Source organism: Clavelina lepadiformis, chromosome 1 (genome assembly GCF_947623445.1).
Source record: "Clavelina lepadiformis chromosome 1, kaClaLepa1.1, whole genome shotgun sequence".
Taxonomy (NCBI): domain Eukaryota; kingdom Metazoa; phylum Chordata; class Ascidiacea; order Aplousobranchia; family Clavelinidae; genus Clavelina; species Clavelina lepadiformis.
The window spans coordinates 8,615,216-8,628,945 of record NC_135240.1 but is presented as its reverse complement, the minus strand read 5'-3'; the positions used below and the strand labels follow the sequence as shown (position 1 = coordinate 8,628,945).

The 13,730-nt window shown below is 35.4% G+C and overlaps 1 protein-coding gene across 1 annotated transcript; it reads left to right on the top strand.

Annotated features, from left to right (window-relative positions):
* The first annotated feature begins 714 nt into the window (after nucleotides 1-714).
* Nucleotides 715-12,680, top strand: LOC143468413 (transient receptor potential cation channel subfamily M member-like 2). The gene is made up of 26 exons (XM_076966002.1): nucleotides 715-1,190; nucleotides 1,306-1,407; nucleotides 1,584-1,853; nucleotides 1,913-2,090; nucleotides 2,178-2,355; nucleotides 2,840-2,987; nucleotides 3,085-3,154; nucleotides 3,277-3,371; nucleotides 3,477-3,617; nucleotides 3,765-3,945; nucleotides 4,070-4,198; nucleotides 4,347-4,449; nucleotides 4,597-4,687; nucleotides 4,769-4,903; nucleotides 7,233-7,319; nucleotides 7,432-7,480; nucleotides 7,738-7,880; nucleotides 7,987-8,118; nucleotides 8,266-8,368; nucleotides 9,070-9,230; nucleotides 9,369-9,466; nucleotides 9,578-9,717; nucleotides 11,023-11,113; nucleotides 11,206-11,384; nucleotides 11,621-11,747; nucleotides 11,880-12,680. The coding sequence occupies exons 1-26, from the start codon at nucleotides 1,128-1,130 to the stop codon at nucleotides 11,956-11,958; spliced, it is 3,273 nt and encodes a 1,090-aa protein (XP_076822117.1). The 5' UTR covers nucleotides 715-1,127; the 3' UTR covers nucleotides 11,959-12,680.
* Nucleotides 12,681-13,730: the final 1,050 nt, after the last annotated feature.

Below are 13,730 nucleotides of genomic sequence, written 5' to 3'. Positions count from 1 at the left end.
TTTCCTTATCTTACCGAATACACTGTTACGTCACGCACCACCTGTGAATCAGTGTGCCATCTGTGAAGAGCCTCATTTCTTCGCTTCAAAGCGTTCTCGATCAAGAACGCATCGATTACAACATTGCGTCAAACATTTATCAAGAAGCTTGTGAAATAGCTGGCGTCAAAGAGCTGAAAATGCCCAGAGTAGTGGAGGTAGAGGTTTATCGTGAAAACGTCTGTGCTGAATGGGCCTCACAGTATTTCCAGCGTTCCGTATATCTTCCATACGTCGACGGTCTAAATCACTCTATCCGAACACGATTCACTGACAACCCTTCATTTTTTGCTTTGTTATCAATCCTTCCTCCAAACAAACCAATCGAGATAGATAAGTCTGTGGAGATCTTCTTTGGGCTCTAAAGTCAACAGCAAATGTTTGCAGGAACTTCTTTTGATCGCTCAAAATTACCCAAGCGTGTGCAATGCAATCCAAATCATTACCCGCAACAACTGTTGAGCTTGAGAGGTCTTTTTCGTGCATGAAACGAGTCAAGACATGTTTCCGCTCAGCGATGATTTCGATCCAATCTCAGACTTGTGCTTTGTTGCCATCGAGAAAGGATCAATGAAGAGAAAATCAATCGAGCTGAGTATTAAATTAACTTTTAAACTTTTAACTTTTAAATTATTAAATTAGTTTACCAACTAATCATTTTTCCTCGTTATTTGCTAGGATACGCAGTGCCCCAAACAAAGTGTTTTCATCACTTTAAGTCAAAATATTGGCCCCCAAATAATTTTGGGCTGGCTACACCACTGTCTGTGGTCTGCGGTCTGTTAAAAAACGAATTTCTTGTAAAAAAAGGCATTAATATTAAAACGTTTAAAAGCTCAGGATCGTGTTCTTAGTAAATTCAACGGAAAGTTTCCAGTAGCAATTAGTCACGCTCATCCTAAACGTTATTTGCCAAGTTAGGTCAGACGAGAAACTGTTTCATATCACGACGATATATACTGTTTGCATGGAAAAAGTTTTTCTTTTTAAATTTCAAAAAAACCATTGAGGACAGGTGCTTTTCTAAAGCATAAAATCACTTGAGCTAGACCAGTACAGGGAATGGAATGAAAGTTAGATAAATAAGCATGGCCTTTCAAAAGTCAATTTTTGTCCGAAGAGATGAACACAGTTCTGTCAGCTTACTTAAGGTAAAAATGTGATTTGTTCAGCACAACCGCTAGAGACTGATAATTTTATATGCAATGAAATAGTTTAAGTTTCTTACCCAAACAAAACTCAAAGCGCATTTTTTTATCACTTCAGCAACAATTTTCGAGTTTCGTCAGAAAATCAAACGACTTAAATAAGAATTCTTATGGTGAAATACTTTTTCATGAGATAGGCAGAAAGCCAACATACGCTCCAGTAAGTAATTTTGTGGTACTTTGCACATTGTAACCAAACCAAACAATGATGGTAGTCGAAGGAAAACACAAACAAGTAATTCGAAAAATATTACACCAGATTTTAGTGTAACTTACTTATAAGACTGTACGCCTCAACATATATACAACTTATATTTCTATGACATGCGTTTTCAGTACATTACAGCGTCGTCGAACACTAACCCTCAAGTAATATGGACACTTTTTACCCGGCACTGGAACCTCACAATTCCTCAAGTAATCATATCCACGACGGGAGAGTTCGTCGGGCACAACCCCCAATGGATGAATACAACCAACAATTCATGGATTTTTACTAATGGTTCTTCGCCCCTAACCAACTTCGACGATGCTTGCATCATTGCCATAGTTCAAGCAAACAGTTTTGAAGGCAGCGACAACCTGTACAACTCAGAGTCATTTCAGGTACAAACCTATTTTCTCATCTATAAGACTGGTTTGTGCAAAAATCTTTTTTAACCCAGGGCTCCTTTCCGGCGGTATACGCGCCTGCAGTCGTTTCTGACAAGAAACTACTTGATAGTCATCACACGCATTTCATCTTCGTCGAAGGCGATCCAGATCAAGTGGAAATTTTTCGTATAAATCTCCTTGAACAAATTGGATTAACTCCAATCGAATTCGATTCAACCGGCACCAAATGTACAAAAATAATTGTTGTGATAATCTAGGAGCTCTGACCTCGGAAACTGTTGAGGAATTATATGATAAAAACTGCTTATTTTACAGTTGTTGAGATACCGGTTGTGGGTCAGCTTACATCAGATAGTCCAGAAGAATTACTTCATGTGGTGAAATGCTCCGAAATGGATCATCCGGTCGTGGTAAACATCACAGCAGCCGACGTTTACTTACTGCTAGAAAACGTTAAAGGGCCTTGGATGCAGCCAATGACTCAACGATCACGGTATTTTATTGATAATAATTAATCTTAAAGACCATCCTGAATTAGATAGAGATACAGCTGTCACTACAATCCTCAAAATCGAACCTTCAGATTTCCCCGAACTTTAAAATTTGTACTGTATGTGAAACGCCAAGTAAGAATAAGCAGAAATAAGACAAAGATGTAACAAGCAACTGATAACACAAATAGGATAAAATCGGTGTATACAAAATATGCATGTTTATGAAATATACATGTTTATGAAATATACATGTTTATGAAATATACATGTTTATGAAATATACATTTTTATGAAATATACATGTTTGTGAAATATAAATATAATGAGCAATGTGTATCCTACTTGGTAAAGAAAATTGTGATACTTGTCAAGCTACTGTAAATCAAATACCACCAGTTATTTTAATGTAAATATACATTTTGCATTTTTAACATCACGTCTTCCCTTTAACTCTCTTTCATTAACTTAATGTGATTTTTGTAGAAAGCTCAGCAGTCCCACGCCTACTGACAAGTCTAATCGTTGGTCTAAAAAGGAAATATCTGAGCAGCTTCAATCAATACTGGGGTGGTACGAAAGCGATGAAGACAAGAAAAGGGTCGAACAGTTTTTCAAAAACTCTGTGGACAAGGTATAGCGGACAAACTATAGTTCTCAGTTGGGCGTACTTAATGCAAGTTGATCCTCAAAAACTGTTAGAACATGACACACCAATTTACTAATTCTAGCCGATTTGTTTGTTTCCGAGTTCGGAATCTCAGACTCTGGAATCAGGAATCATAAACGCCGTCGTCAAATGTAAGTTAAAATGCACTTTGTACAGTTTAACCTGTTAGAACTAATTAATTAGCTTAAAACACTTTTACTGAGCGTAATAAATGGGCAGCATTTACAGCTAAAAAAAACGCATATTTTCCCAGCAAATCGTCACTCTATCCGGACAACTGTTCGTCTTAGTCTTATGTGGGGTCACATGGACATCATAAAAGAAACATTTTCATTAAAGAATTTAAATGTATGTTTATATAATAATTATATCTATTAATGGGTTTAACCCTAACGTTTTATAATCTGAACTTCCATCTATGACAAGTCACTGCTTTAATTTGTTTGTATATAGCGTGACAAAACTTTTCTACCAACATGCTTATTTATGGCGCTGTTTCTGAGTCGCACGGAATTTCTTGAGATACTGCGCGATCTCGGGATTAACATATATGAAACATTGACTGTGAGGATGCTATGGGGACTCTACTATAAGGCAGGCATTTAGGCTACTTCATTTCACTTTAGGCTGCTAGACATACCTAATTTTGTTTTCAACTAAAGTGACCTTAAACATGTCATCATGCTAATTGACCATGCTAGCAAGCTCATCATGCTAACAGCATTTTGCACGTATATTCAGGACATACTGTCATCCAAGAATGTTTCATCCATGTCATATTTCGTGAAAGGGATCATCAAGGAACGGAAGATTGAAATGAAGATCTTGCTTCGGGAAATTGGTCGCATTATCAAGCAGTTTACTGGCCATGAGTGCAGAAAGCTTTACACTGACTTGGACTACGTATACGAACCGGATGGTGGTGAGTCAACTCCAGTAAACTTTGAGCACAACAAATTTTTGTCAATCACTCTCTTTAGTATCGTCCTCCTACATTTATTACTAGCTTAATTAACGCAACGTAAGATGACCAGTTGATTTTATAGGACTCAACAGCGCTATTGACAACACTGTTACAGTGCAGCACCCAGAGCGTGACTTATTCTTTTGGTGCATTCTCACCGGGCGAGACGAACTCGCCACAATAATTTGGAAACAAGGAAATGAACTCATTGGTAAGTTTTCCTGTGGACTTAAGCATAGGCATAGAATTAGAAATTGGGCATAGATAAATCTTAGCAGATTTGCATGATTTTGTAGCCGAAATTATATCTGGAATAAATGCGAGGAAAGAGAAATAACAATAAATTGCTTTTGTCTTAGCCACTGCCCTCTGCGCAAGTACAATTTGCAAGAACGCCTCCGATCAATTAAAGAATACAGCTAAACATTCCATACTTGCAGAGAATTTGGAATCTTGGTCAAAGTGTGTTTATTGTACTTTAAGATCTACATAATTAAAGAAGTATTTACTTAGGCATTGTACAGTAGTACTACTACTGCCATAACCATTTTTAATGGTATACGAAGTAAAACTCCGCACTAGTACTGTAGTTTACGAATGCGTTCAAAGGGCATGGGAAGAAAAGGCAATTCAAGTCTTGCAACATTCATACAAAATCAACGAAGAAGCTACTTTATCACAACTTAAAGCTAAATTTCCTGTGAGTTAAATTAAAGTTAAATAAACCTAAACAGCGATGAAAAACTTAATAACGCAGGTAGCCTACTTTTACAATGTGCAGCATTTGGGTGGATGCTCCTGCTTGACTATAGCGCATACTGGAAACCGAGCTCTGTTTATTTCGCAAGGTCCTGTTCATACATGTCTCGATCTCATCTGGAACGGCCATTCGTCTGCAGATAAATCCATTTTGCTGGTAACCTAAACAATACAAATACATATAGCCTACACATGCATTTACACCTTTGTAACGTTGCAATGCGTTATCGCTTATACTCTTAAGAAATATCGATTTTAGCTGTCATTATTTCACCAGAAAAAATCGTTTGTTTGAAGTTATTTTGTCACAGTTTGTTGTAAACCTAATTTAAGGAGGAAACTGAAGCCATTTTCAGCACATTTTTTAATAAAGAATGAAAATATGTTGAGTCCAAAAATCCAAACAATTTTCTTCTATCTTTCTTTGTCTACAAGTCTTGTCTCAACAATTTTCAGAAAACTGTTCGGGAAGCAAATATGACGTCAACGTATTGGTTGCAGTGTCGTTGATTCGAGTCACATTTTTCATGATTTGACTTGAATCGAGTGAATGTCCCAAATGACTGCATAAGACTCTAAGTTCACAATGACTCGAGTCATATAATGACAGCTGTGACGGCAAATAGCCTAATAATATTTTAGAAAACAAAAAGGGATATTTTTCTAACAAACTTTTTCCTAAGCTTTCTGAAAGAAAATACATCAACTAAACTAATTTTAAAACAGCTCTATGACGTTATGGTAATCAATTTAACGTAACGAGTTGTGTGACGTAAAAATTTCTTTGAATTAATAGCATTGACTTGACTTGACTGGAGTCACAGTTTAAATTGACTCGACTTGACTCGAGTCACAGATTAAATTGACTCGACTTGACTCGAGTCACAAGTTAAATTGATTCAACTTGACTCGAGTCCCAATTCAATTGGATTCGAGTCGGAAAACATGATTTGGTTGCAACCCTGACTGGTTGGGTGTTCAAGCGCAAGTCAAATCAATGAAAAGTACCTGTTAAAAAGGTCGTTTCAGCGAACTTGTGAGCGTGTTGGACATTTTTTTAAGTCACGTTATTTAATGATTAACTGACGATACGGTGAGTTTACTTAAACAAGTGCATTTCGTATGGACGTGACATAACCTTAGACCTATTGTAAGTAGTCTACGCCTAGTCAGGAGCTTTATTTCCAAAATTGTATTTCAAAACCTTGTACGACGTAACCTCGGCGATGATTCTCCATCACTAGAGCCTTAGTTATCGAGTTTGTCTCTGTGCAAGTTCCGATGAACACACATATTCGTTGGTTGCTTTTTTTCAATTTTTTGTTGTATTGTATTACCCGAGTTCGAACTTGTTCATTAGGATCACTGAACAGCAATATCAGAAGATAACTGTACAACAGGGCCTCAACAAACGTTATAAGTTTTATAAACAAAAAGATTTAACGAAAAATAACATTGTAAACGATGTTTTGATAGCTTTAGGCCCTTGGTGTTTTCATTCAGGAAAATTATTGGAAGCCAATTGTGGAAATACAGCTCCTGACTATAGGTATATAGGCTATTTAGGTATAACATTAAGGTCACACCACGCCATTACAGATCGTAAAATGTAGACTTATGTATTTAATTAAAAACGCATCAATAAATCATATCATCAGTCAATCATTAATAAACGCGAAATTGATAAAAAAAAACATACAACAGGCTCACAAAATTCCTTAAAACATCTTTTTCGACAACTGCCTTGAAGAGTTGTAACGAAGTCATCAAACTCGAGTCCCAAATCTCAAGTTATTTAAATTTTAAAACTCATGTCAAGTCGAGACTTTTACAGAAAGTAACTCGAGCCATTTAGGAAATAAAAGCCATACAGAAAGCAAAAATACTGCTTCTGTCAACAGGAAACGTTGATAAGTTAAAAAAAACTGTTTGTAAGTTAAGAAAAGTTGTTTGTATTACTGACCCGTATACGCGTTCGTAAACAAACAAACTTCATTTCAAATTACACTTTAATGTGTTTGGAAAAGAAAGAAAAGTTTCTTTTACTTTGAAGCTGAAATTTAATCAACAAGAATCTTTGCAAAAAGTGAATGGAGGCATTACGACTCTCATACTTTGCGTTGACCCGATATGCGGTTGTATGAGTACATATCGAGCCAATAAGGTAAAGCCCTACTGGATCCCCGAACGGTTTTTCCAGTAACTTGTAAACAAAGAAACATAAATATTTTTCTGTCGAAATCAGCGTATTATTCTTTTCAAACATAGGTTGAAAATGACTTCAGTTTTCAATTAAATATTATAACATAGTATCCTTAACCAAACCAAAATCTACTTTCTAATCTAAATTAATCTTCAATTAAACCTTAGATTTAGCTAAACTGAACATGTTGCATACCCATTTTCCTGTAACCGCATATCTTTAACAACGAGTGCGTGACCGATACTTGCGGTGAAACAGTCATTTAGCCTATATTTATTTTTAGATTATGCTAGCGGCATGTATCCCACCCCTGATACCACTTTTAGGGGTGATGAAGAAATCTTCAGAATTTACGTCTTTTAGTAGTCAGGCAAGTTAATACTGTTTTTAAATGATCAATTTTTTCATAAAGAGGAGAAAAGTCCTTCCTCTAGCCAAAACATTTATTAAAATTAACCATAACTCATGTAAACTCTCTCTAGATATATCAGCCTAAATTTTCCAAAGCGGCCAGGAACAGTGAACAAATCGGTAACGACACAGTATTCTTTGCAAATAATTTGTAAAACACTGATCTATGAATTTCATATTAAGCTACGCTAATACGATGCAACTTTGATATTAGCTATAGCTTACATACCACTTATTAATTACTTTATTTAAGATTTTCTAATACAGTGCTAGCTGCATATATCTACTAATTATTATCAATATCGCTAAGTATTTTACTTCTATACCAGTTATTTATACCTCTACATAACTATTTTAATCTTCAAATCGTGTCAAAGACGCTATAACCTGGGAACCGGTACTTCTGCCGCTAACACATAAACTGGGAGAAGATATCAACTGGAAAACGAAACTGGTTTCGTCTCTTTGGGATATATTCAACTTTTGCAATTCGCCAAAAATTACATTCATTTATCACACGGTAATTATCTTTTCAATTAACTTTATTGGTATCTATATCAAATAAAAGCTAGGTAAATTTCGTCGGCAATCAAAAATCTTTTTTTATACAACTAACACCTGAGCAGATATTTCTGGTTCTTTCGATCATCTTGATGAGCTGGAGCGTAATTGCAGTGAATTTCGCTCAAATTAGGTCTTTACATTTATACTGGATACTTTGGTACATGTTGGGAAATCTCTTTGATGAAGTTCGCCAGGTAGGGTAAAACAAAAACTTCTCTGAAAAAAAGTCAAAATACATTAATTTTAGAGAGAGCCACTTATACAACAGCCTGTAAATCGTTATTATGACTACACTTTAATGATTTGAACCATAACGCTACATGACGTACTTTTTTATTTAGATCGCAGTTAATAAAGGCAGAGGTGTCGGCAAGAAGCTGAAATTTTATCTGAAAGACGCTTGGAACGTTTGCGACATAGTCATGTTGACGACGTATTTTACAGGTGACAGAAATTTGTTGCAGTTAATGTTATATGCAAAAGTGCTGCTGAATATACTGACGTTTTAAGGGCATGTATTGTAATCAACGAATCAAAAAGAGCAATAAACATTAACCCTATTTACACTAGGTGTGGCTTCTCCTGCACACAGTCACAGCAAAACGTGGCGTACAGTTGCATTGTTTGCTGTAGAAACTTGAAATTTGGTGACTTTTCCAAAAAAATGTTCAGCTATCTGTCAATGTTTGTTTTATAAAGTTGGATGTTTTAATTTTTGAGAAATTGTCATATTTTCATAATTTTGCTCTTTCTCCGCATTGAAGCGTATCGTTTTCGTTTACTCATTTACGCACCACTAACTCGACTAACTATTCTCTTGTGTTATCTTCTCGCGGTCAGCCGGTTTTCCGCAGAGCGGGGGCGCGGCGTAACAAGAAAAACTTTTAGAAATGTATCACTTGTAGAAATACTTAATTTACACTAAATGCACTTTCTTTAGTTTTGCAATTATGATGTATACAGGAAGCCAAATGATTTTACTACTAACCTGTAAAAATCCGATCAGTTTACGACGTATAGTTTTCGAGTCATTAACGATTGAAAATTTGTGTGCAGTGTCGCCACACCTAGTTAAAATAGTTATGTCGCGAGCCCGGTTTGGATAGGGTTAAAACAATTTGCTTGAAAAATACTTCCTTTTTAAGGTTTAGGTCTCCTGGCATCGCAAGAAATTCCATCAAGTGACAAATGGTATGCCTCAAAGGTCATGATGTGTCTTAGCCTCGCCTGCTTGTTTCTCCGAGTCTTACAAACCTACTTCGTTTCAAAGTTACTGGGACCGTTGCTTTACACAATTCGAAAAATGGTAAAGGCCAAGTAAAGTATACCTATAGCGAATCGTGCATAATTCTTAAATCGTATACTGTATATGGTTCGTTCATACGCAATGCTGAAATCCCACAACGCGTTGCATCTAGCCACTCATGAGCATCTTTTATTGCAGTTAAGTGATGTGGTGGCTTTTTTATCAGTGCTGGCAATTGTTTATCTCACTTACGGAATAATAAGACATGCCATCACGCTGCGATACGACGAAGTGAGGTAAGAATAGCAATGCACGCAGTTCCCCTTTTGTATACCAAGCAGAATTGGAGAAATTAATTTTTTAATAATAACTTATGCCAACTTAAAATGAATCAATTATACTTTTAGCTCTGACAACACAGCCACGGCAAACAAATACGGCGTTAATGCAAGTGAACTTATTATTTCAATTATCAACCAACTGTTACGGGAACCTTTTTGGCAAATATTAGGTGAAAGTATTGACAACGCAACAGAACCACAGAATGGTATGTTTGCTGTTTTTTTGCACTGTCTTTTCGATAAAAGTGATTGGTGCTTTAAGACAGACATACCCCAAAACCAGTGGCCAATGTAATAGATTTTAACGGGCTACTGTGCCATTATGACATTACAATGTGGCAAGCGATGCAAAGAATTTTGTTTAATTTGTATTTGTATAATAATAATCAAAGCTTTAATTTTAATTACAATTTTTAATCGTGGTAGAGTCACAAATTTGCTTGCACCCGCGTATGACATCCAGGTGCGGCTAGTGAGTTTTACAAAGGAAACAGCAGCAACTGAAGCCATTTTCAAAACTATAAATAATATAATTTCAAATATCCGGATTTAAACTACAGTTACTAACGTTTATAGACCTTCAAAAGGAATTAATGTTATAGTTGATTAAAGAAATTACAACGGAGCCAACCGCAAAAATTAAATAGGCCTACTTGTGCAAGTAGGAGAACGAGAAAACGTAAATAAAAAATAAAAAAATAAAAAATATTGTATCGTTTACTTTTCGCCATTGACTGTGAGTAGCGAAAAAGATGGTTCGAATAGCTAAATTATACACTATTAATAAAGCAAAAATATACTTATATACATCTAACCAAGGCGAAAGTTGCGAAGGTTGGAGGAATTACAGTATAAAACATGTACGACATTAACTACAATATGCTGTCGTGCTGTAACTATTATAAGTTATAACACGGCCACCAAACCAAAATGCGTTCAATATTAAAAACTAGAGTAAAAAAGAAAACATCAAAAAGTACAAATAAATCAAAAAAGAAATAAAAATAAATATATTAACCGCTTTAAAACAAGAATCGAAAACTAAAAACGTACAAGTTTTTCTTTATATCAGACACAAACAAAATCGACTCGAGTGGCGTGATTAAATCACAAGTAGACGTGTCGCAATACTCCTCAAATCGCAAGTGTAGGCTATTGTTATGTTTTTTATTGTGTTTTCAAGTGCGGGGTAGGCTGTAGGTAGTTGTGCATTGGCGGAATGTATATTGAACAAGATTTATCTTGGAAATGTTTTTGGTCCATTACGCGACAATTTCAACGTTTGTTTTAAATACGATTAGTTGTATTTGTACTAGTAATAATGTCGTGTTATTCGATTGCGTTTTATTCAAAAAACGTTTTTGGGCAGTCTACTCATGGTTATGCGGCCCGTGGTTCAAAAATTTAGGTAGCTCTGTTTTAAACCGTGCCCTTCAAATATGATTTAGTTTTGACAGCCTCTTGTTTTAAATAGCTTTTAGGATACTACATTTGTGCTTCTCGGTTTTTAGGTGTGAGGGAAATTGTGCTTTCGGCCCTTACGGGTTTGTACGTCACGTTTACCACCATTCTCATGATTAATCTACTCATTGCAATGTTCAGGCGAGTTTTTGTATACTTTGGTATGTGTCTGTGTCACAGAAATATTACGAGAGCTTGCATGAAACTAATGTTTATCATACTTATTTTGGCAGTTACACCTTTGAAAATATTCAGGAGCAAACCTACGTCATATGGAGTTACTTCCGATACGATTTGACACTCGAATTTGCTGAGCGTCCCTTTCTAGCTTCGCCGCTAATCATGTTCATCCACTTATATCGCTTGATATATGCCGTTGTGAAAAAGAGGAATCCTGCAAAAAATCTTTTCAGTAAGTCTAAATCTTGTCTGTCTCTACAATATGTATCGGTCAATACAGAAAATCTGTTGAACCAAGCTCAAGCTAAAGCTAAAGCGTGCGTAAGCTCTTGTTAATAAGTTAAACTCCGGAGGTGCTACTTTATTCTACTGCTGCTTTTATTATACACTCTTGAGGTTGTTACCGTCTTGCCGCCATCAAATGAAAAAAACACTGTATGAACTAAACTGTTTTAAAAATATTTACAGAGAGACCTATTACTCCACAAGACCTTGAACTTAGCCGCGAGTTTGAAAGTCAAGTTGTTGTTGAGATTACGAAACGGGAAGCAAGCAATCAATGTTCCCAAACAGTTTTAAAGAATTTAAATAAACGGTAATTTATCATCAAAAATCTAAACGTAATCACCAAAAGGGAGAAACAATAGGCGTTCGTTTATTTGCAAATTTTCATCTATTTGCATGTCTACTAACATACATGATTAAGGTAACTGAGTGATTTGTGCAGACAAGAAGCAATGGAACTAACGCTATCTCAGTTAACATCCAAAGTCGAAAAACTTGAACGCACGAAGACTATTGTATAGTTAACGAAGATAGTCTTAACAATGTTGATATACCTTGTAAATTATACACATAAATGAAATCCTTCATTGTTTTATTTATCTGTATAGAAGTTGTGGTGTCAAAAATTTGTTTCGTTGTACTCGTTATTTACGAGAAAATTGTATTATGTAGATATTTCGAGCAGTAACCTGGTTGTATGAACGAACGATGTAAAACTTTTCTGCAAGAAATGCACTGACAGTCGACAAGTGTATGCAATTAGTTTAAAATTACTCGCCGCTGAATAAAACTTAATCTGTTTTATTTTTTAAAAACACATTTGAGTTTTTAAAGATTTAAGCGCCCACAAAATTGAAGTCGACTAATTTTTTGTGTATACTTAACTACGCGTGATCAACTTGCCCCCACAACACACTATAACTTATTCGTAATCAAAAAAGACAAAATCTGCAAAACATTCCAAGGCAAAAGCTATCTAGCACAGATGTTTGACAGAGCACGAAGTAGAGCCCTTCACAATAGTTATCCAACTCGAGAAGCAATTCAACTCATCTACCTTTTAAAATAGCCGAAAAGATTGAGCAGTTTGAAAAGCAGGCCTGTATAAAAAGTGCGCGGAAATTCTGTTAAAACCCGACTATAAGGCGCCAGCATATGTCGTCCAATATCCATTATAAATTTTCGTGTCGTTGATTTTTTGTCATTGGTTTTTGTTAATTGAAAAATAAACAGCAAACTGTTACAGCGTGGTGAAGTAATAATTTCACAAATAAACAACGAACGGGAAAATGCAGCAAAACCAAGGTCTTTAAAATGTGCAGGAGTTATCAAACGACTCGACAAAATTGAGTAACAGCCACTCAACTCAAAAACTTTAGTCTCTTTTATGGGCGTAAATACCATCAAAATTTACGTTAATTGACATTTTTAATTGCTCGATATTATTAAATTATTGCCGTTTCTGACATACTATTGACTTGAATAATATTAAGAAAATGATGTGATGTAACTTAAAACGACTTTTGCATTGTGTGTTATGGATGCGATAAAAAAAACTTATGTAAGTAATTCTTAGTCAAAATTGTTTGCTTTACAACAATGATGAGGATGAGCAACCCTTTCTTCAAGCGACATCTTGACAGCCATTGCGTTGTAAAATCATAAACGTGGTTGTGTGAATAAATAGTTACTAGACAGCACTGATTAAGTAGTCACTGCATTTCCTTTTCTTCTTTTCTTCAATACTGTACCAACTTAAAATAAACTCTAATATGAAACCGCTGTCTATTTAAATAAAACAAGACTACTAGCGATATACGGAATCGCATAAGGGTATTATGAAGTAAATATGCAAGTGGTTGCAAAAGTTCCTCATGCGTAGTAATTATATAACTCTATTTACTTAGACATCTAATAAATGAGAAATTAAGAGATTTAGGCGTACTAGTAAGGCTTTTTAGACATTGCATAAAGTCCTATTCTTTTGTCTAACTAGAGTACTAGGCTTTGATACACAAGTAAATTTTAGTTTAAGCCTCGTATTGTTCATTATCCGTTAATAACTGTTAGTCGAGAAAATGTGGTTCTAACCTCAATTGTTATAGCACAATCAAAACAAATGCATAAAGCGTGCAATTAGCGGAAGGAAAAATACTCCTGTTAGCCATGATAACTTAAAACGCGCGAGATGTTTAATACAATGATGCTAAAAGTAAGCATAGCTACCATGCCCAAAGGTGTAAAAACATTCAAGTGAACAACAACTACAGTATTACCAGATTAAGATACTGAA